The sequence below is a fragment of the Candida oxycetoniae genome (genome assembly GCF_023343755.2).
Source record: "Candida oxycetoniae strain CBS 10844 chromosome Unknown scaffold12, whole genome shotgun sequence".
NCBI classification, from domain to species: domain Eukaryota; kingdom Fungi; phylum Ascomycota; class Pichiomycetes; order Serinales; family Debaryomycetaceae; genus Lodderomyces; species Lodderomyces oxycetoniae.
Window position 1 is genome coordinate 245,709 of NW_026055484.1, and position 22,308 is coordinate 268,016.

Here is a 22,308-nt window from a genome sequence, read left to right on the forward strand (position 1 = left end):
TTAATTGTATGTTCTCAAATACGTATTTGCATGGAGAGATTTCTTCTTCTTTTATTTCCCTTCTTTCTTCAGCTCAAAGTCTTTTTCCTCTTCTCCGCATTCCATCACTATCTCTTTGTCTGTATATATATATATATATATATATGTACATATATAGTAAAACGTTTAGTATTAGGCGTTCATCTTTCTAATATCTTGTGGTTTCATGTTCAAGCTAGTGGCATTGGTGATTGCATGGAAAATTGAAATATCATCAGATGAATCAGAAGAATTTAGGTAATTATTTATGTTACTGTTATTCTTGTTAATATTATTATTGTTATTGACATTAGTTATGACGCTACTCTGTGTTTGAATCGTGTCGGTACTTAGATGTTTTAATAATGGGAGTCTTTGGACAAAAGATACTTCTTGAACAACTTGGTTACCTAATTCGTCTTCGTCTTCGTCATCGTCATCGTCATCGTCATCGTCATCGTCATCGTTGCAATTTTTATTATTGCAACATGCTTTGTTTTCGGTTTTGTCACTTTCAGAGTTATCACCCACATCATTATCACTAATTAGGGCTGACTCGTTAGCTTCATCTCCAGATCTAACTTCCGTATTGTAACCATCGTTACTGGGTTGGCTTTCTTCCCCCGTACTATGAGGTTGGACTTCTTCTTTTCCTTCTCCAGAATGCAGCTCAATTTCTTCATCAGATATACTTTCGATTGCACAGCTTGAATTCGAAAAACTCGTGGAGTCAGGAATAGATGAGGTCGCAGGAGTTTCATTCACTTCAGGTAACGAAGCAGAGCTAAGCAGATGAATACTCCTCTCGTCTGAAGATGATGAAAAGCACAAAGATGGTTGACTTGGTGGCGGTTCTTTGGGCAATAATGAATGAGATAGGCTATCTTTGATTTTTGAATGATTTCTTTGTGGTGCTAAAAGAATAGAAGAAGCTTCATTAACATTGATAATTTCGTCAATGGTAGATCTCTGATGTGTAGGTGATCCCTCTTGCTCAGGGAATTCTTGTTGATAAGCTGGTGCTGGTTCGCCATGCATAATCATGGGAATGGAGGGAACTCGACTTAAAGAATCCTCCGAGATAGACAACGACCTGGTTAATGGAGATGACGGCGTTGAAGTTGCTTCTTCAAATGATGGTAATTGTTCTCCGTCAGTAGTATATTGGCTCCATTGTCTAATACTAACTCCATTATTGTTGTAGTTTGGTGTATTGAAAATCCCTTCATTATTTGTTGTAGTTTCGATCTCATTGTATTTAGGTAATTGTATAGAGCCATCATTGCATTTGGAACTCAACAAAATCAATGGCGTGTCAACAACAACTTCATAATGGTGCATTTTGTAATCATCCTTTGGATCAGGTTTTGAAATTCTAAAGCAAACTTGTAATCGATGATTAATTTGAATATGGCGATAATTGGAATCGGGATATAGAGCTCTTGATGTCAAAGTGTATCCATGCTTGATATTTTCGGGAGGATGATGTTTCATTGATAAATCATCTGAAAGAAAAGATGAGGAATTCGGCTTCATTGACTCATGAAGGCCAATCTCATCAACATTCGCCAAGTTTGTTTCAAGTGCTCCAATAACCGGAGAAATTGGGTTCATATGAAGAGCATTTGGAGCTGAATCACAAACAATTGAAGCTTTCCTAGAAACAGACCTATTAATAGAAGCAGTATCTTCATCTTCAGTGTTTGAAGAGGTCATCAACATCTTATCATTTTTCGTAGTCAAAAACGGTAACGCAATATTAATATCCAAAGGTGATGCAATCATGGTCTTTTTCTCTTCTTTGCCAAGTTTCTTACGAGGCACTTTACTAGGATTATCCACTTCTGCCTCAGCTTCGTAACATGAAAATAACAAATTATTCTCAGAACATTTGATAACTTCTTCTTTATAGGGATCCGCAAGTGTATTAGATGATTGTTTACTTTTTGTTTTTAATTCATATAGTGCAACCACTCTTTCTCTCACTTTGTTCTCTTTCCCTGTGTGTAAGTTATATGGATCCTCGCTATCATAGTCATATTCCTTTGCTAAATTCTTGGAAACATAAGTGATTCTTTCCAAAACATTGAATTTGATTCGTTTAACAATCACATCCTTAACGAGTGGCACAAGCTTCACGTTGATAACATGTTCCAACCCCAAAGAAACGTATTTTCTCGGGAAGGTAATCATATAGTGCACGGCGTCATTCCAAACACGATTCACATATATAGGTTTGTTTGCAATCGAATTTGCAAAATTAGGCGGCGTTCTTACCATGGGAAGATTGTAGGATGCATCGACTTTTAGTTTTCGACTTAGTTTGTCGCTAATCTTGTTAAAGTTCACCAGTAGAGTGTGACTCAAAGAACCATTTATGGAAACTATTGAAGCAGGAATATGTTCTGGTAAAAGTATTGGTAACAAAAAGACATAAAGTCCTGCTTTATAAGTCTCGGTGCTCGGAGAAGAAGAAAAGGAAGTTGTTGTTGTTGTTGTTGTGTTATTTGTCATTGGCAAACAAGCACCTTCAGTCTGTTCTTCTTCAGAAACATTTCCCTTTGTTGTTGGTTTAGAATCTTTTATGTCAACTAATTTATACTCTCTGGTACGTGTTGCTAAATCCTCTGGTTTCAAATTGTTCAGTCTCAACTCGTTTGAGTTGGAATTTTTGATGTAGTAATCAGCTTTAGCTAGAGTTGTGGCCCATTCCAAGTTTCCAATTTTGAATTTTTCTTTAATATGAGATCGATTATATGGGTCACCCGTAGGCCACTGTACCTGTGTCAACGACTGAAACTTGATTACCAAGTCTCTAACGGTTGTTTGGTCCTTAGTTAGTTCAATAATAACTGCAAATGTATGAGGTATCGGTAGTTCAGAGTCGATTTTGGTACAAAGATAGTTTGGCGTTTGAAAAGTCTTCATTCGTTGATACAAAGTGTTGTGATAGTTCAGCTGGTCATGATTCGCTTCTTCTGTAGTGATTGTTGATGGTGCTGTTTCGCGAACAAGAGAGTTGAATGAAGACCTTCGGCTATTGGATGTAGTATTCTGGTCAAATGAGCTTAAATCTATTTCTGCTTGTGGTATTGAACCGCCATTCTCAACATCTTCATAAGTAAAACTTGCCGATGACGCAGGGGGCAAGTAGATACAATCGTTAGAGTTTGAAACATAAACCTTGAACGTTTTCGAAACTGAGCCCTGAACTGCAGTTTTCAAAGGGATAGGATTCTGCAAACCCAAATTTTGTAGTTCACGGAGCAACTTCTTTGGTAAAATCAGGTGTGTTTCCCTTTTTTCTGAATCTTTTGTTTTAGATTTGAACAAACTTGTAGGCGATAATGTTCTTGTGTGATTCGTTGCAGATTGTGATCCTGATCTAGATCTAGATCGGCTCGGGCTCATGATATGATAGGATGGTGAGTCCTTTTGACCAGTCGTACTTATGTTGTTGTTGTTGTTACAATTATTAGTGCCATGTATAAACGATAGCGATGCAGACCTCAACCTTGATTCCTTAGCAGAAACATTACTGTTGCTAGTTTGGAGAAATTCGTGTTTCTGGTTCTGGTTTTGGTTGGGTCCAGAACTATGCCGTCTCCTAGTGAGCATTTTATTATCCAGCTCTAGTATGATATGGTCAAGACAAGAATGGTGATGCCTTAGAGGCGACACTTTGCTCCTGAGTTTGTCCAAGCTGAAACTATTGTGCATCGAGGAAAGTGTGTGGGGGAGGGAAGAAGGTGATGGAGGAAAATGGGTAGTGGTTGAAAAAGGGTAGCTGGGGGAGTATAGGCAATACTAGTCTAGTAGCTGGGGGAGTATAGGCAATACTAGTCTAGTAGCTGGGGGAGTATAGGCAATACTAGTCTAGTAGCTGGGGGAGTATAGGCAATACTAGTTTATTGCCTAACCTAATAAATCGGTGGGGTTATACGAGTTCTCGGTTATGCTGTTACAAGGAAAGTAAAAGTTGTATAAAAAGTGCTGAGGATTTAAGAAATAAAAAGGCTAATAACTTTTAATTTTTTTTGGCTTTGTAGGAATGGAAAGTGAAGGAAGGGGTTCTCTGTGAGAAGATGTGAGTAGTGAGAGGATAACTGCTGGTAGCGGATGAGTAGCGAATGATAAATGGCGGTTGATCAGTAGTAGCAGCTGAGTAGCGAGTAGTAGTGGTAGTGGTTGCTGCTGCTCAGATGTAAGTTACTCAATAGAGCGGGGGGGGGGGGGGGGGGGGTCAATAATCCTCAGTTACGATAGGACTTGAATTGCCGACCTTCCTGTTACTTAGTATCTTACGCCCTAATGAAACACTAGGAATCAGTAAAGAACAGAAAAAATATCAAAGTAGTTCCTCAATATTTGTCTACTTTATTCTCCATTACCCACTTTTCTTTACAAAAAGAGTATATTTAGAGACTATTTACATGCTTGTATGGCTCATTAAAGTCCTAAATCATAATGTCCTGGTACACAACACGACTGTAATTCAAACTTTCGGAGTTGATGGCTTTTTCATTATCACCGATAATTTTGTCAACAATAAATTTTTCTGTAAGAAAACTGAAAGAGGGAAAAAAAAAAAAGAATTTAAAAAAATAAATATTTTGACTATGGTGTGTTACCAAAGACAATCGTTGAATTGTGCCAACTCTATTGGCACCTCCGTCGTTGTTTGTGTAAATAGTAAAGGGATTCTTGGTAACTGTCATCATATGTCCATGTTACATGCATACACCCCTTAAACCGCATTCCTATAAACCTCATTCCCTCATATTATCATTCCCTCATATTATCTCTTACTTGACACACAGAAAAATGGGTTTTTTTTTAAAAAAAAAAAACACGTCATATGTTGTATATGTGAGGTGCTTCCATGCTTTTCTTTTTCTCACCTTCATTCCCTTCTTCTTTCTTCTTTTCTCCATTTGCTGACTCTTATTCCCGTGGGATGTCCAGCATTACTACCCAGAAAAGCCTCAAAGGTAAATTACATCATTAGCTGTAAAAATAAATAGGTATTCGCAAGTGATTACCGTCTATGCGCATGACACAGAAAAAAAAAAAGAATAAATAGATCACAAAATAAAAAAAACGATGAGCGGGGTTGGATGGACGGGCCGGACAGAACAAAGTGAGGGGGGGTAGTCCGGAACAGGTCAATGATGTTGTCCCGAAAACGGCGACCAAGCGGAAAATTGATGCCAATCTTTCCTACAAACAAATCATTTCTATATTCTTTTTGCATACACTATCGAACAGAGCGAGATAGTGGAGCACACTAACTATATCTATTTACTAATAATGCCAACTGTATCTAGAAACCATCATTTGCTAATACTAGTTTTGATTACCTAAATAAATTGAAAATAGGTACTCTAGACCCCAAAATTTCAACTGACCTGGCCGTTTCACTATTTTTTTTTTTTCTAATAACGACGATTTAATTATAGTTAGCGAGATGACTTTTTGACCGTTTTTGATTATACTGCAAATCTCATTTATTTAAAAATCAAAATTTCATATATGTCATATCAACGTTTCTAGACTCCTCCAGCTCTCATTCTGGTACAAGAAAAAACAATGCACCAAAGCATTCTGAAGGATATACAAAATCTCCGCTATTGTAAGGTGTGAACATCTATCGAGCGAAGCGAGATAGTAGAGCAGCACTGACTACGCCGACTACACCGACTCTATCGACTCTATCGAGCAAAGCGAGATAGTGGAGTAGCACTGACTACACCGACTACACCGACTACACCGACACTATCGACACTGTCTCGCTTCGCTCGATAGTGGAGCAGCCCTAATTACACCATGTGTAACTACATATTTTGAGCTGAGAGGCAAACCAACTAAATTTACTGAGCTTGAGTCTTTGCTTCTATAAAACAAGATTTAAAAGGACGTTATTTTCTATGTATATATTCTAATAAATCACAATTGCTGATTTACATATCATCGCCATCGATTCACTATGGATTATGGTTCAATCTGTTTTGAATGACTTTTGAATTATAGTTTAAATCATCAATAGTAGGCTGTGAAAGATTAATGGAACTCGTTGGAGAATAATCAAGTAATCTGATTATATCATCCATCATACCTATATTAATATCTCTTTGTTATTGCGGAAATGATAAAATGATACTTCAATCTATCGTAGGTATATAAATGTGTCATTAGTCACTGTGCTCCATTATCGAGCAGAGCGAAATAGTATTAGATAGTGGAGCAACACTCAGTAGCTTTTTACAACACTCAGTAACCTATTACAACACTATCTCGCTCTGCTCGATAGTGTATCCCAGATGTGATAAAAAGAAAAGTGGTTCATCACTCCACTTCATCATTGATATGTTCAATTTCCTCGTCGCCGATTTTCTTTAGCATGATCTGGCCGTATTCACTCAATTTGATATCCTTGCTAACATCCAAATCAAATATACTTTTCTTCTCCTTATCCAGACCACAATACGTCACGGGCAACTCCAGTTTGGGCAATACCTCACTTAAATCACCATGATTCAAAACTTGAAATTTCTTTAAAGTTTCAGCACTGATAACTCCAATAGTTTTGAAAAAAGTGAAAACCCACCCCATCAAGAGCGGAACATTGATGAAAAATTTGGTGCTCAACAATTCGGGATAGTTGCTCCCAAATATCTCAATAACTTCCTTTGTTGCATGTTTCATCCCAGGGTCAATTTTAAACAAGGAGACGTTGTTATAATCATGAATCTGTCCAATCTTATTATTATTTGAATCTTGAAAATCAATCAACTGTAAAGTTTTCTCCATTAATCCAACTCTCCACCGAATAAATTGACTTCCTGGAAGATCTTTATTTACACTACCACCAAATTTCTCAAATAGATTTTTGGGATTCTTGAGATTACCGTAAAGATTCCAGGTGATTATATGAAGATTAGCATTTGCCGAGGGAAAATTGGTAACAACCCCCAAATCGTCTAATTCTTTATTGAATTTTTCTTCAAAAGCTGCTCTCAAAGGCTGAAATCTGTGTCTCCAGTTCAAGGTTTTGATTATACGTTCGGTACTCAAGCTTAAATCGTAAGCATCTGCTGCTAAAAATTTCAACAAAATCTCGTTACGTTTAGGTATATCGACGTATTCCTTGTCGTCGGTATTGATTCTGTGCCCGAATATCTCGTCATACTCTGGTTTATCTGTTTTTCCCAAGATATTAGGAATAGAAGATAATAATTGAGCTAACTTCGTGGCCTGGTCATCTGTTAATTCAACTGACTTGATACTTCTCTTGACCTCGTCAATCGGTAACTTTGTTTCTTCACTCATGGCTTCAGTACCAATGGCTTAAAAAGAGCAGATCACCAAAAAAAGGGAAAAAAACAAAAAAGAATGGCCCAAATTTTACCTAAAAAATCAATGAACCGTTTCCCTTATTGCGTGTTTCAATACCGGGTAATTTCTTATTTTTGCGAAAAAATAAAAATAAAAAAATAATAATTTTCCTTTTATCTAAAAGATCAGTGAATTAAAAAATCAGAAAAAGTTAAGTGGTGGATCAAAATGAATTAGTCACGAAGTTCAGTTGATCGTTCATTAATGTAACCTTGAGTATAAGATAAACTTTGTTGTAGAAACAACCTATATTGCAAAGTATTTCTATAACACTCTAGTTCATGAGTAATTGAGTTATTCAAGGTCAACCTTTTGATGATGATGATGATGATGATGATGATGATGATGATGATGATGATGATGATGAATTATTACTACTACAATGCTTTTTCTTTTTTTTTTAGGATGTAATAGTTTTAGTAAAAACGGCTTTGCCACCCATCTACGTTATTGGTTACTTTTAGAATAATGCAATTAAAGTTTCAACACACTTGGTCACCTGAGTGGCGTAGAAAACTCAATTAAATAAAAAAAATAAAAATAAAAATAAAAAAAATTATATAGATAAAATACTAAAGGGTATATTTATTTTATTCTTTTTTTTTTTTTTCAATTGTATTGTGTATAACAAAACTAGACCAGCTTGAAATTTTCAGCAAGTTTGATCATTTCAGGAGCACCCACTTTTAAAACACTTTCTTTCAAATCACCTTTTAACCCACGCTCGGCAAAATCAATAGCAAGACGACCAACATCACTAGCATCAATAGGCTGCACAAGAGGTGAGAGCCAAGTTCCTTGAACCCATTTGCCCACCTTCATAGCTAAGGAGTTTCCGAGTCCATGATCTTCTTTCCTCTCCCCAATTAAAACCCCAGGTTTCAAAATTATAGTATAATCAAATTTCAAATCAATTATAGCGTCTTCTAGCTCTCCCTTAGTCTTCATATATAAAAAGAGTGAGGTTGCACTTGCACCATACGCCGAGACTAAAACACATACTTTGGCACCATTGGCTTTAGCTGCTTTAGCACTTTCGTAGTTAATACCATAATCTATCTCTTTGAACTTTTCAGCTGAACCTGCTTTAGCACGAGTAGTTCCAAATGCCGAAATAAAGGCTAAGGGGCTCGGCTTGATATTGTGGATGATGTCTGACCATTTCAGCGTATCAGATTCAACAATTGAGTCTACCTTACTATCTGTAGCAAAATCAGGTAAACTTCTGGTAACAGTAACTACCTTATCAAATTCTTTGGATTCTAAACCATATTTGACAGTTTGGGATCCTACTAGCCCAGTGGATCCCAATATGAACAAGCCACTCATATTCTTCAATGTTTTGAAAAACAAGATAAGAAAGTTTAATCAAGGGGGGGGGGACGGCAGAACCAAAAAAATAAAAATAAAATAAAATAAAAAGTTTATTAAATTGCACATTTTGGTGCCTACAAAAAAAAGTTTATAAAAAATATCCATACTCCTGAAAAATAGCAATTTAACCTTTTGTATGTAGCACTCTGTGTTTGAAAATTTTATTAAACAAACATTTGAATGAGCTTAGTATTTTAAAGGAACTTGGTATGATTCATGTATTTATTGAGTCCCTCCTTTTCCTTCTATTCCTTCTTCATCTATTCCTTCTCTGGCCCAACCAATACTTGTTAAAGCTCTTTTTCGCATATCAATAAAAGAAAAGAAACCCTTTTGACAAAGCTTTCTAAACATAAATTGATGTCGATACAAGTAATGTTGTAGACTTTTCGAAAAAGAATTGTAAAAACTTACATTTTATTTTGTTCAATCTTGCAGACCAGAGGCTCTTTTGCCTTTTTTTCCCCTTTTTTCCCGTTTCTTCAGAAAGCTTGTTAACAGCCATTTATTTGCAGCCGATAGTATCTGTGTAGTCAGTGCTCCACTATTGAGCGAAGCGATAGTATCTGTGTAGTCAGTGCTCCACTATTGAGCGAAGCGATAGTATCTGTCTAGTCAGTGCTGCTCCACTATCTCGCTTCGCTCGATAGTGTCGCCGTTTGAGTAAACAAAAGGGGAAGGTGAGGGACACGACACTGACCTCTTACATACATAGCTGCCACCGACACTATCTCGCTCTGCTCGATAGTGCAAAAAAGAAGATGTTAAGTAAAGAAGCTTACATACATCCATAAAACTCTCAGTTTCGGCCACCAGGCACCACCTTGAAAGACAATATATCGTTTTTGCCAATATCGACTGTATCTTCTTCACTCACCCTCATGCCACCAACACCTTCAATAGCAGCTATTGTTACGTCACCCATGATTTTTCTAGCAACCGAAACAACAGGAGTACCTCTTTTTACTAATATACAATCACGGAAGATTGCATCACCTCCTCCACTACCACCACCAAAGCTATTGATATTGCGCACTGGGAAAACAGGCACCAATTGTAAAAGTTCTGCTGCGGCTTGAAGTAATTGAACGACACCAGTAGAGCCGAATCTGTACAAGACCAAATCTCTTATACTTTCTATACGATTCAATAATTTCTCATCCATTGGCTTGAGATTTGGATCATCTGGAATGTCTTCTTTTGTGTCCACAAACTCCGTACCAGGTATATATTTAATAAAATTTTGTGCAGCCAACTTCCTCAAAAACACTTCAGTGATAGATGACGTCAACACGGCTTTACTCTTTGGATACTTCAAGATGATTTTGGAAACATTTTTATCTGCATCGGGGTGATCTATTTTGTTCAATGCCAAAACAGTGGGGAATTTCACATCCATGAATGCTCGTACAACTCTTTCAAGCATTTCATCGTCCCAATCTTCTAATGGTGGCAAGTTTGGTATTCGATCCAACGCCTGAGCAATCTTTTGAGTATTCGCTACGTATCCCCCCAACTGCTGTCGCAATGTCTCCAAAGTCGTTTGTTTTGTGCCGATATGTTTCCGTCTAACTGATCCCCATCGTTCTTTCAAGTTTCCCAAGATCCATTGGAAAATCTCATTTTGTAACCATTCGATATCATTTAGCGGATCATAACCTCTTGTAGTTTTTCCCTCGGCATCCGTTGTTCCACTGACATCAACAATATGTATCAAACAATCTGCTTCCGTCAAGTCACTCAAGAACTTATTACCTAAACCACGACCCAAATGAGCATTAGGTACCAACCCAGCAACGTCTAGTAACATAATAGGCACGCCTCTTTTCCCACCTCGGCAGAACCCGTAATTCGGCTTACATTTATCTTGCAAATTGAATCGTTTACAAGCGCAATCTATTTCCAAATAACCAGTAGCTTTATTTGGGTCAATGGTTGTGAATGGAAATGCACCAACTTTGGCGTTAGCATCTGTTAACGAGTTCAATGTGGTTGATTTCCCACTTGACGGCTTCCCTACAAGTCCAATCACAATTTCTCTTCCCATTTTGACTTACTGGACTAAACTCTGTTATAGCTTAATGTTCTAACTATTTTCTCTTCTTTTTTTTTTACATCTTTTTTTCCAAATCATCTCAACAGTAATAAGTTTGGTAGCATAAGAAAAAGAAGCTGTGTGGATAAATGGTGGTTACCAACGACAATTGATACGAGAGAGATGCAGAAAAGGAAAACCTAAAAGAGAAAATGGAGTTGTGTGTGGAAAGATCGGGGGGGGGGGGAGGGGGTATGTCGAAAATACGTACAGTGCATAGGAAAATAGTATATATTTTGAGATTGTACAATGCAACCAGTACAAAATAAAAAAAAAATGGCTGCAAATTGCACCAAAATGATCAAAGAAAACAAAAAAAAAATAAAGGCTTCAGTTGCAAAATTGTCGAATTTTTAATGCTTGATACTGTAACTATCACACAATTTCCACTAGCGAGCAAAGCAAGACAGCGGAGCAACACTCAGTAGCTTGTTGCAACAATATCTCACTCTGCTCGATAGTGTCGAGAGCAGCTAGAGTGTTTCACTAGCTCGCTTTGCTCGCTAGCGTTCTTCAGTGTGCTCCACTATCTCGCTCTGCTTGATAGTGTCAAGAGCAGCTAGAGTGTTTCACTAGCTCGCTTTGCTCGCTAGTGTTGTTCAATATGCTCCACTACCTCGCTCTGGTCAATAGGGTCGAAGAGATGAGAGGTATGATTTGAGGTCTATGTATTTATGGCTACTTGTATTGTTGTTTTAGTACTTAAAGTAAAAAAACTCATCCGATACTTTCCCATTAGGCATATTATGCATCAATTCAAACATCATTTTACCTTCTTTAGAAACTGCCGGACTTGATCTTTCCAGTATAATGATCTAATTCTTTAAGAAAATATTTCAAATCACAATCATTCCATTCTAGTTTATCAAGTCTTTTTTTTTCCCGAGATGCAACTGATATAGGGATCATTGTTTGAGCCACTACTCCATGTCCGAATTATTGTCAGTATTATAACTGACACAATTAAGATTGACCAAAGTCGGTTATCATAACAATCTGACCCCTACCCTCCGAATTATCTATAGAAACTTTGCACAAACTGTTGACAATGTTTCAACATTATTCTTTAGTGGCTCTACCAGAAAGATACACTTTTAATACAGGAGTCTTTTATAACGATCCTGTATATAAGTCGTTGGTACCACAAGGAGAAATTTGGTAACAGAAGAACAAAAATGTTTTGAACAACAAACAAGGAGAAGCAAAAGACAAAGAAGAAGACGTCACAGAAGACGACACAATTAGAGAGAGGACCAGATCTAACTTAGAAATTGATATATTTTCTAGTGGTGAGTATTTACGACCACCAACTTTACCAAAAAAAAAGAAGCAAGAAATTGAGTTATAAGTTGATTTAAAGGGAGACACGAAAATGGCGTTAGGTGACTCTATATTATCGAATATCTTTGGTGGACTTTCCAATGACTTTAAAAAGAAGAATTTCTCTCTTTATGGGCAATGGATAAGTATAATTACAATTTTCCTATGTCTTGCTTTAGGTATTGCGAATATATTTCACTTTAATTTGGTGATTATTTTTTCCATCATTTGCTTGGTGCAGGGATTGATTGTTATATTTGTTGAGATACCTTTCCTCTTGAGAATATGTCCTTTAACGGACACATTTACAAATTTTATCAGAAAGTTTGATGGCAATTTACCTCGCTGTGGATTTTACTTGTTGAATGCTGCGATTCAGTGGTTAAGTTTAGTTTTGCAAGCTACTAGTTTGATTGTTGTTGCTATATTTTTCACATTAGCAAGCGCCTGTTATGCTTTAGCATATGCCAAGAATCAGGAATACTTGAAATCGTCTATTGATGTCACAGGTACTGGACAAGGAGGCGCTTTAGAGGCACAAGTTGGTGAACATGTGGTGAGAAATGTTTTGTAGAGCAAATAGTTTTGTATGGAGAAATGTGTTAATCTTAAATAAAAAAGAAGAATTAAAACAAAATAAAAAAAAAAAGCGAGAGACTTGGGGAATTGATTGGTATTTGTTTGCTTGAATATGGCAACGGCAGGTGGATGTAATATAATGTTGATGGTTTATAGTGTAAACTGTAAGCTTTTCTTTTTCTACAGCGATGATGTGATGGAGGAAAGAAAGAAGCAAAACAAAAAAAAAACAAAAAAAAAATAAAAAACAAAAAAAAAAAATTCCTAATGCAAAACGATTGTTGAAGTTGAATATCACCCACGATGTCGGAAATGCTACCCTTTGTAGAGGATACCGACGGGCAGAAACTAAAGAGATATAAAGATAAATCCCATCCGGAGACGTCGACGACACAGGTAACTGTAAATAACAGAGAAGCAACATCACCACCACCAACGATAACATCATTTTCATACGACCAAGTAAACGATGATGCAGATGAATTGATTGAGTTACGAGGAGAAGGGAGGTATTTCGGTGTAACCGATCTTGATGATGCCAATAAGAGTAGTGTCAAAACAGGCCCCATATGTGATAACTGTCATAAAAGGGGCCATAAAAGAGCAAATTGTAAAGTTCTCATTTGCCACAAATGTGGTAAAGTAGGAGACCACTGTGAGACTCAGTGTCCCATGACTCTTATATGTTTGCGATGTGGCGAGAAGGGCCACTATGTAGCGGAATGTAAGAGTAAAACGCGGAAGAAGCAGTATTGTCGAACTTGCGATTCATTTCAACATGGTGACGAAAATTGTCCAACAATTTGGCGATCTTATTTAACTAAGCGAAGTGCAAATAATGACAATGAGAGTTGCGTTCTACCTGTTATATGCTGTTACAATTGCGGATCGAGTTTGCACTATGGAGACGAATGCCCCGAGCAGAGAAGTTCGCGAGTACCGAATTTGGGAAGTGCTTTTAGTGGGAATAACTTACCAAAGAAACTTCGACCATTATATTTTTCCAGATTGAGAAGAAGCAATGAGCGAAATTATTATAAGGGTGATGGTGTTGGTGTTGGTGGTGGTGGTGATAATGATGACACATATGATCCACTACGATCAGCCAAGAATAGTAAGCCAAAGTATAACCAGGAAAAGACAATGGACTACAGAAATGGTGCCGATACATATAGTACCACTAGTCTGTTTGGAGGGTCTTTTTCACGAAAAACTCCATCGCGATCTGGGTATGTGCCTATAAATGGATCAAACAACTTTCAAAAATTCAATTCAGGACAGCCTTCTCTAGCTAGACTTCCTGTTAGACCATCTAGTCGCAGTGGAAATTACTCTAGTAATGGTTCTAGAAACTTCAATGTTACAGGATATAGCCCGAGTGATGGTAGTGAATCAAACTACCAACCTACAAAGTCCGGTGTGATCAGGAGTAGAAAAAGTGATACACAATTACAAGGTAGAGTGACAAAACCCACAAGATCGGGATTAATTGAAAGTAGCAAAACAAAGATGAAAAAGAGTAAGCATATACGATACTAGAGCAAAGTATTTAAAGTAAATAAGAGTTGTAACAAGAGTAATTTTTTATATTGTAAGAGTAATTTGTTTTTTCTTTTTCTTTTTTTCTGTACTATATTGAAACAAAGTTCTTATTACTAGGTATATTAAGGTTTAGATTTGATAAAACCGTAAATAACATCACAAACTATGATAACACCAACTGGAGGAGAGAAACATCTCCAACAAAAGTATAAATCAGAAAAGATCATGGAGTTCTGTTTATATGTGCCTTTTGTTTTTCCCCTTCTTACTAACCATTCTTTCTTCTTCCTCTTCTTCTTCTCAAGACTTTGTCATGTGTGTGCTTTTTATGCGTTGTATATTACCAAGAGAAAATTTAACGCATTTTTCCTTATCTATTTCATCTACTTAGAAAAACTGCACAGAAACTGAGATGCCTTTCAACGACAAAAATAGCAATGGAAATTTAATGAATTTTAAGAAAACAAAGATTCTTATTGAAGGCAAGAAAAAAAAAAGGGTTACCTTGTTACTTGATGACCCATATCCTTTTTGGAGTGTATTATCAGCCTGAAACAATCTCAGATTCATTCTGATCTTTTAACTAAAAAAAAAAAAAAAAAAAGAAACACTTTACTTTTATAAAAATCGACTCCTATTTGAATTTAAAGAATATATCAACTCTTATTTTTTTTAATCTTTTTTTTTGGGGTCTCCCTTCTTTGAATGCATTTATAGGTATAGAAACAGACCTTGTAAAAGGAAAGGGTGCTTTAAGACCACGACAAAAGCCATCTCGAGGAAACAAGGATAGGATAGGATAGGGAGGTAACAAGAGAAGGTGGAAAACTTTGAGGAGTTTTAAGGAATTTTTTTTTTTTTTTTTTTTTTCATTTACACACGGGTTTAAATATGAATTCAACAGTACAGTTATGGAGAGATTACTTTCATTTTCCGAGCGGTGTTGATAAGACCAAAGAATATAGCGAGCTACGGAATTACATCACGGACAAGTATGGGGTTGTTACCACTTTGTCACTATTGTTATTTATCGTTTCCATTCCCGCATATCAATATTTTATTGTACATAATTATCGACTAAAGTTTCATTATCTTCGATCTTTTTATTCAAAATTGAATCATTATATCTTGCACAAGCATCATTTAGATCACACTCCTTTGACATGGAAAGATAGACTTTTTACCAATACATCTGTTATAATAAAAGCTTTAGCCTTCAAGATCTTTTTGCATTTTTCAACAATTGTTCAAATTGTGTTTTGGACTTGCTTTTTAGGCACCTTGTCACTAGTTGACATATATAATGGAGATTTGATTTTTTTAGCAAAGCGACTAGGTCGAGTTGCAGCCAACTGTTTACCGACTATCTTATTCTTGACAATTAGACCATCACCGTTGCCAAACCTATTGTATCTTTCATTGTTACCAATTCACAAATGGCTTAGCAGATTTGTCATTGTTCAAAGCATTATTCATACTTTGATTTACCTTGCATATTTCAACCGCAATAATACCTGGAAAAAAGCATGGAAACCGGTAAATATCTACGGGTGGGTAGCATTGGTTGGGTTTCTAACAATCATTGTTACATCGCTATCACCATTTCGTCGTCGTTGGTATAAGGTGTTTTACTTTATGCATTATACTTGGACATGGATCATTGTTGGATGCATGCAGATACACGTTAGACCAAAGCCATTTACTTTGTATACTATTACAAACTGCTGCATACTTTTGGGCCAAATATATTATAGAACACGTCTCACTCGAGGGTCGTTAAGCGGTGAGGTGAAAGTCATTGATGTGTCACCCAACTTGTCACTAGTTGAATTCCCCAATCGGTTAATTGCTGAACGTGCAACTGCACCGGGTGCACATATAAGATTAACAGATTACAGTTCCAATGTTATAAGGAGGGTGTGGAAGCAAGTTATCCCAAATTATCATCCATACTCCTTGGTTTCACTACCAAACGATAGTTACCAGCGGTTGATTATAAGGAAAAGTAATTTCAGGCTATACGACAAATATAGATATTTAATTACAGGAAGCTATGATCCGCATTTGCTTTTCATCAAATATAAAGCAGGGAGAAACACCACTACGAACAACCAAAAGCCGTGGTCACTATCAAAATTACACCTAGATGCAAAAAGAATCTTGATTGTTATAGGCGGCTCTGCTATATCATTTGCGCTACCAATTCTCAGAGTCATGAATTATCATGGAATTCCTACAAAGGTTGTTTGGGTTATTAAAGATTTCAGAGATGTACTTGTTCTCAAGTATTTCGATGGTTTTATTCATGGCGACGATTTTGAAATCTTTGTTACCGGGAGCGATGCTGTCAGTAACAAGTCGTCGACTTTGTTGAAGGGTAATGATCCTAATACTAATTACACATGTATGTCCAAATTGAGTAAGAAATCGATTGGCTCGCTTTCAGCGCATTATGACCTCGAGAATGAAGAAGAGACGCCATTGTTGGCCAGTAGTAACGCCCAGATGACAAGTTTAAATCAAGAAAATCAAGTTGAAAATATTGATATCGAGATTAATTCAGAAGACGAAGACGAAGAGTCAGAATGCGCTCATGAATGTGCACCACTCAATATTCTTGATGATGATGCTCCAACCGGCGAGCTAGATGCTTTAGATTTCAGCAGCAGCAACGACAATGACGACAATGACGACAACGAAGATCAACACATGTACGATGAATACGAAATAACAAACGACACAATCAATCTCTCGGATACACACGAGGGAAACATATCACGTAAACCATCAACCAATGAACCCTTTTTCCCCATGTATACGCAAGCATCATCAGAAAGAGACAAATCATGGATCCAACAATTTCAAAGACTCACACGAAATTTGAACATTGCTAAAAGAATATACAAGGGACGACCAAAGATGAATAACCGATACTACAATTGGTGTATTAACGAAGGGTTCACGCAATGTTCAGGCCCAGTAGTGGATGAACATCAGAATCTAGTGTGTTGTCAAGATTTGCCTCGACATAGAGTTGTTGAAGAGGATATAAATGCGGAGAAGATCTGGGTTATTGCCGCTGGACCAAAACCATTGGTTGAAAATGTTAAATTGTGGTCGAGTGAAAATGGATTGAAGTTTCATGAAGAAGCGTTTTACTCGTAACGACACTATCGACACTATCGAGCAGAGAGAGATAGTGGAGCACCATTGATTAGTGACACTATCGACACTAGCGAGCAGAGCGAGATAGTGGAGCACCATTGATTAGTGACACTATCGACACTAGCGAGCAGAGCGAGATAGTGGAGCACCATTGATTAGTGACACTATCGACACTAGCGAGCAGAGCGAGATAGTGGAGCACCATTGATTAGTGACACTATCGACACTAGCGAGCAGAGCGAGATAGTGGAGCACCATTGATTAGTGACACTATCGACACTAGCGAGCAGAGCGAGATAGTAGAGCACCATTGATTAGTGACACTCTCGCTCTGCTCGATAGCGGCAGAGCGAGAAAGTGGAGTAAACTGACTAGCTACATAGAACTTTGTTGGTCTTTTGGTGGATATTCATACACATATCAATAGTGCCCCATGCACATACAATCACACCCAATCGCACACTCTTATGTACACACAATCTCACACTCTCATGTACACACAATCACACTCTTGTGTACACACAATTTTACATTCTTAGGAATACACACTCGCACTGGGATTGCCTCTCGCACATTTGCACTGGGATTGGCTCTCGCACTAGCGTTGCCTGCGGCTCCGCTAGTGTCCTTAGTGTCCTTTCTTCTTCATCAAATCCATTTCATTTTCATAATACTTATTTCTCTTAATCTCATCCTCGATTGCTGCTTGCCGACTAATACTCATCTTAGCAGTATCAGTAGCAAATGTAACACCAACAATATTCCAACAAACAAACCACCACACCTTATAGGTATTCCTAAAATAGGCTGTATTCTGACCATAATTATACTTATATGACAAGGCATATCCACTAACCAAAGCAATCAAAGTGCCCCGAAACATCCCCTTGGCAGCTGCTTGCCATAATTGATTTTTATACCTGTCATATCTTTGCTCTTTTGTCTCTTGAAACAATTGTTCCGACTCTGACTCCGACATTATCCCCCTAAACTTAACACTAACTGAAGAGCAGTAGAAAAAAAGAAAAAACCCTAACAGAGATGAGAAGCAAGTGAATAGAAGAAGGTTTCAGTTAATTTTGCTTTATCAAGAAAATTGGATCATTCATTAGTGGCTCTTTTTTCGGCTAAAGTGAACGCTCAAAGGGAAGAATAAAAGTCATTGATATCTGGGGAAACAATATACACGGATTTTAATTGACTACAATAGAAAAAAAAATTGACTTTGCATAGTTCTAGACTTTAAGTAAGAGATAGAAACAGAGGCAAAGAGCGAGTGAGAGATAGAAATAGAGGCAAGGAGCAAGTGAGAGAGTAGATTAGCGAGAGAGAGTAGGTTAGCTATAGAGAAAGAATGTATGCGAGGAAACTAATCTTTAAATCTGGATTACGATTACAACGGCGTTCAGTAAAGACTTCACCTACAGATTGGAAACCAATGGTATCTATACCTGGCAACCTACGAACCATTGCTCATCAATCTAAAACGCCTGTATTTAGGAAAGTTGTCTTTGGTTTAATGGTTGCCATGCCCGTGGTTGCATTTGGCTTGGGGTGTTGGCAAGTTCAAAGATTAAAATGGAAAACTGATTTAATTGCCAAATGCGAAAACAATCTAGCTGCACCACCGTTTGAAGAGTTGCCCGAGACATTGAATGTCGCTGTTATAAATAATGAGTTTGACTACAGGAGATTCAAATGTAAGGGACACTTCAACTATGAGCAAGAGATGTTTCTTGGACCAAGAATGAAAGATGGCGCAGTCGGGTATTTGCTTGTAACACCTTTTGTTAGGTCCAATGGCGGGAAACCAATATTAGTCGAGCGTGGCTGGATAAGTAAGGATAAAGTTGTCCCATCGACCAGATCACTGGGATACTTGTCTTATTTAGCATTGCCCAAAGGCGAAATTGAAATTGAGGCATTGTTTAGAAACATGCCACAGAAATCCAACTTACAATTTGATCACGAACCTGGTGCTAAGTTGTTCAACGTTATTGATGTACCAGCAATGGCTAACCAGAGTGGCTCTTTACCTGTATATTGTCAAATGATTTATGACTTGAGTGACCACTTGGAATACCTAAGGGGCGACAGCAATAATAACACAAGCAACAAGTTTTCTAACCTTTGGAATTCATTATTTCCAAGCAAATTAACTCCCGAGGCAAAGGACATAGCATTTAAAGCACAACATTCAAATGATACAGACAAAACTCTACAGTACCAAGAATTTGAGTTTGTTAAAGAAGGAGTACCTATAGCAGCAAAACCAACAATTAAATTTTCCAATAACCATTTGCAATACTTAATAACTTGGTTCGGCGTTTCATTTGCAAGTACTGTATTATTAATTTATTCTACGTGGAAGAGGAAGCAGTACCTGAGTGCAGATAAGATACTTGCCAAGAAACAAAAGGATATGAAGGATCTTCTTTATTAGACCATGCCACTATGTAAATACATTTGTATATAAATACATAGATACATATATATATATATATACGTATTTATCTCGAAAAACTGAGCAATCCGAATAAAACAATTACCAACGATAAGTCGCCAACTAATATCCCTAACAATTCTCTGTATCCTAATAATCTAGCTACTAAAGGTTGATAGAGTTGCAATTTCGGCACGAACATAGATAAGGTGCTTATTCCCTTCATGATTAAACTCTTTTGATTCAATGTGTGGAATAGACCTAGTTTTGTAAATACCATGTAATAAGTAGCAATAAGGAGCACTTCAATTGTGAAAAACCAGGTAATAAATCCATTCAAAGGATATACAATACTCAAATCTCGAACATATTGATGATTAGATGCTGTGAATGAGGGAATTTTGACAAAGTGATAAAGAAAATTTGTCAATGTCAAAATCACTCTAACCACAAGAAACCTAAAACGCCACAACTTTTCCTGGTATGAGTTATACTTGCTAGTCTCATGCTGGTACTTCATTTGTTCTGGATTCATTTCGAATGGAGAGTCTGCTGAAGAAGGAATTGTTCCTGATTCATCGCCCATACCACTAAACATCTTAAGGATCTCCGCCATTGGGTTGTTTTCACCATCATGGCCGGCGTGCAGGTGCTGTCCTTGTTGTTGTAAAATCTTGTTGAACATCTCATCAAGATTAGGTTGTGAGTTACTTCCTCCAATAGTGGGAATGTCATTTGCTGTGATCTCTTCAATATCTTGTACCTCTGGATCGTTATCATGCTGATTAGGAGCCAATGCTCCCGACTCAGCAGCAGCAACAGCAGCAGCAACAGCAGTAGCATCAGCAGTAGCATCAGGTTTCGATTTCTGATCTAAAACTGATGTGACAGATGACTCATTGACCGAAGTACCTTGATTTAGAATATTGTTTAGTCTATCGGTAGCCTTACCCTGGGCCATTTTTGCCTGTCTTCGCTCCCTTAGTATTCTTCTCTTTTCCTGTTCAGTCAATGGTTTCTCCTGAGGTATCTCGGACATCGTGGGTGGTGTGACTTATGCCAAAAGTAATACAATCAAAGTATAGTCTTTATTTTGAACAAGTTTTCGTAAAATCGTGTTACAAAAGATGGAAAAAAAATGAGAAGGGGAAAAGAAAAGAGTAAAAGAGAAAAAGAGTACAAGGTGAACTTGAAAGCATAGCTTTTGAAAAGCGGGAGCTTAAAGGTTTAAGTGGGTTAGAGAGGCCGCGGGTGTTGTTTCTGCGATGGAAAGGGAGACTACAGATTCATTGCCAAAAGGTGAACATGAAAAGAGAAGACGACTTCGAATAATGAACTCGTTGGACAATCTTGATTATTTGATGACAATTGCAGCTCAGGAGAATAAGTCCGTAGCACAAGTGAAATATGAATTAAAGTTGAAACTAATACATGGTGATTGAAGAAAAAGAAGAAGAAGAGTAAGAAAAAAGAAGATATGATACCTTGAAAACTCATCTAAATGGCGGTCGTTGAGTTGTTTTCATTGGTTTCTTTTGTGTTGCTGTCATCCCTGTCTTGGTCACCCTGGAATTTGTTAGGTTATTTTCAAAAAGTCCTTGCATATACCTGGGAGGTTGGTTCAAGTTCGGACCGGTTTTACCCATTGAACGCGTGGATGTGGTGGGTATGACGGATACGGTGGCTGTACTAGCAGTCACTGGCCGATTGATTGGTTGAGGAATTCGTGATTTCCGATTGTTTGCGAAATTGGCACTTTTGCCTAGATAGTCTGGCTCAGGAGTATGATTTGCGCGTGCTACTGGCCGTTTCTTCTTTTCTCTTATTGCACCAATGCCCATTCCAGCTCCACCTGGTGTCGATCTACTCTCCTCTGCCAACCTAGTTTTCAACTCACCATTCAATCTCTCGGCATCTGCCAACTTCTGCCTCATAGAAACAAGCTCTTCTCTTTTTTTCTCTTTCATTTCTATCCTCTCCCATTCTGCCCTTGAGGGAATCGTAGGAAAATCTACACACCACATGGTAATCGATAGTCCATAAAGAAAACTAGCAAACGATTCATTAAACTGCAGAGAGATTGCCGAATGGATGTGACTCAAATCTCGCATGTTAACATCTAGATCTTCCATTTGGTCAGCTATATCTCTGAATTTTTCAACAATATCGGGAGAATCCATTGGTAAATTGTCGGCATCTATTGGATAGTGATGAGGCGATTGAGGAGGGAAGGACCCTGAAGAGCGACGCAGGTGTCTCCTGCTAATGCGGCGATTGTCCCCACTAGGTGTGGTTGGTCGCGATCCGGGCATAATTCTTAACCAGCTATCGAGCTACTAGGTGCCTATATATATATATATATATATATATGTGGGTG

The 22,308-nt window shown here is 37.5% G+C and overlaps 10 protein-coding genes across 10 annotated transcripts; 3 read left to right on the forward strand and 7 right to left on the reverse strand. All coding sequences in view use genetic code 12, as the record gives it.

Moving 5' to 3' along the window:
- Positions 1–171: 171 nt before the first annotated feature.
- On the reverse strand, positions 172–3,636 carry ECM21 (Ecm21p; the record flags this gene model as incomplete). The annotated part of the gene is made up of 1 exon (XM_049326036.1): positions 172–3,636. The coding sequence occupies one exon, from the start codon at positions 3,634–3,636 to the stop codon at positions 172–174; it is 3,465 nt and encodes a 1,154-aa protein (XP_049178448.1).
- A 2,727-nt stretch (positions 3,637–6,363) lies between these two features.
- SFH5 (Sfh5p) lies at positions 6,364–7,347 on the reverse strand (the record flags this gene model as incomplete). Its single annotated transcript, XM_049326039.1, has 1 exon — positions 6,364–7,347. The coding sequence occupies one exon, from the start codon at positions 7,345–7,347 to the stop codon at positions 6,364–6,366; it is 984 nt and encodes a 327-aa protein (XP_049178449.1).
- Positions 7,348–8,046: 699 nt separating this feature from the next.
- Positions 8,047–8,742, reverse strand: KGF56_004584 (uncharacterized protein; the record flags this gene model as incomplete). Its single annotated transcript, XM_049326040.1, has 1 exon — positions 8,047–8,742. One exon carries the CDS (start codon positions 8,740–8,742, stop codon positions 8,047–8,049), a length of 696 nt encoding a protein of 231 aa, XP_049178450.1.
- Positions 8,743–9,586: 844 nt separating this feature from the next.
- Positions 9,587–10,834, reverse strand: KGF56_004585 (uncharacterized protein; the record flags this gene model as incomplete). The annotated part of the gene is made up of 1 exon (XM_049326041.1): positions 9,587–10,834. One exon carries the CDS (start codon positions 10,832–10,834, stop codon positions 9,587–9,589), a length of 1,248 nt encoding a protein of 415 aa, XP_049178451.1.
- Positions 10,835–12,254: 1,420 nt separating this feature from the next.
- Positions 12,255–14,320, forward strand: KGF56_004586 (uncharacterized protein; the record flags this gene model as incomplete). Its single annotated transcript, XM_049326042.1, has 2 exons — positions 12,255–12,747; positions 13,110–14,320. 2 exons carry the CDS (start codon positions 12,255–12,257, stop codon positions 14,318–14,320), a joined length of 1,704 nt encoding a protein of 567 aa, XP_049178452.1.
- Positions 14,321–15,214: 894 nt separating this feature from the next.
- KGF56_004587 (putative ferric-chelate reductase) lies at positions 15,215–17,488 on the forward strand (the record flags this gene model as incomplete). The annotated part of the gene is made up of 1 exon (XM_049326043.1): positions 15,215–17,488. The coding sequence occupies one exon, from the start codon at positions 15,215–15,217 to the stop codon at positions 17,486–17,488; it is 2,274 nt and encodes a 757-aa protein (XP_049178453.1).
- A 628-nt stretch (positions 17,489–18,116) lies between these two features.
- On the reverse strand, positions 18,117–18,467 carry KGF56_004588 (uncharacterized protein; the record flags this gene model as incomplete). Its single annotated transcript, XM_049326044.1, has 1 exon — positions 18,117–18,467. One exon carries the CDS (start codon positions 18,465–18,467, stop codon positions 18,117–18,119), a length of 351 nt encoding a protein of 116 aa, XP_049178454.1.
- A 459-nt stretch (positions 18,468–18,926) lies between these two features.
- On the forward strand, positions 18,927–19,931 carry SHY1 (Shy1p; the record flags this gene model as incomplete). Its single annotated transcript, XM_049326045.1, has 1 exon — positions 18,927–19,931. The coding sequence occupies one exon, from the start codon at positions 18,927–18,929 to the stop codon at positions 19,929–19,931; it is 1,005 nt and encodes a 334-aa protein (XP_049178455.1).
- Positions 19,932–19,998: 67 nt separating this feature from the next.
- Positions 19,999–20,970, reverse strand: KGF56_004590 (GET complex subunit; the record flags this gene model as incomplete). Its single annotated transcript, XM_049326046.1, has 1 exon — positions 19,999–20,970. The coding sequence occupies one exon, from the start codon at positions 20,968–20,970 to the stop codon at positions 19,999–20,001; it is 972 nt and encodes a 323-aa protein (XP_049178456.1).
- A 454-nt stretch (positions 20,971–21,424) lies between these two features.
- Positions 21,425–22,243, reverse strand: DAM1 (Dam1p; the record flags this gene model as incomplete). Its single annotated transcript, XM_049326047.1, has 1 exon — positions 21,425–22,243. One exon carries the CDS (start codon positions 22,241–22,243, stop codon positions 21,425–21,427), a length of 819 nt encoding a protein of 272 aa, XP_049178457.1.
- Positions 22,244–22,308: the final 65 nt, after the last annotated feature.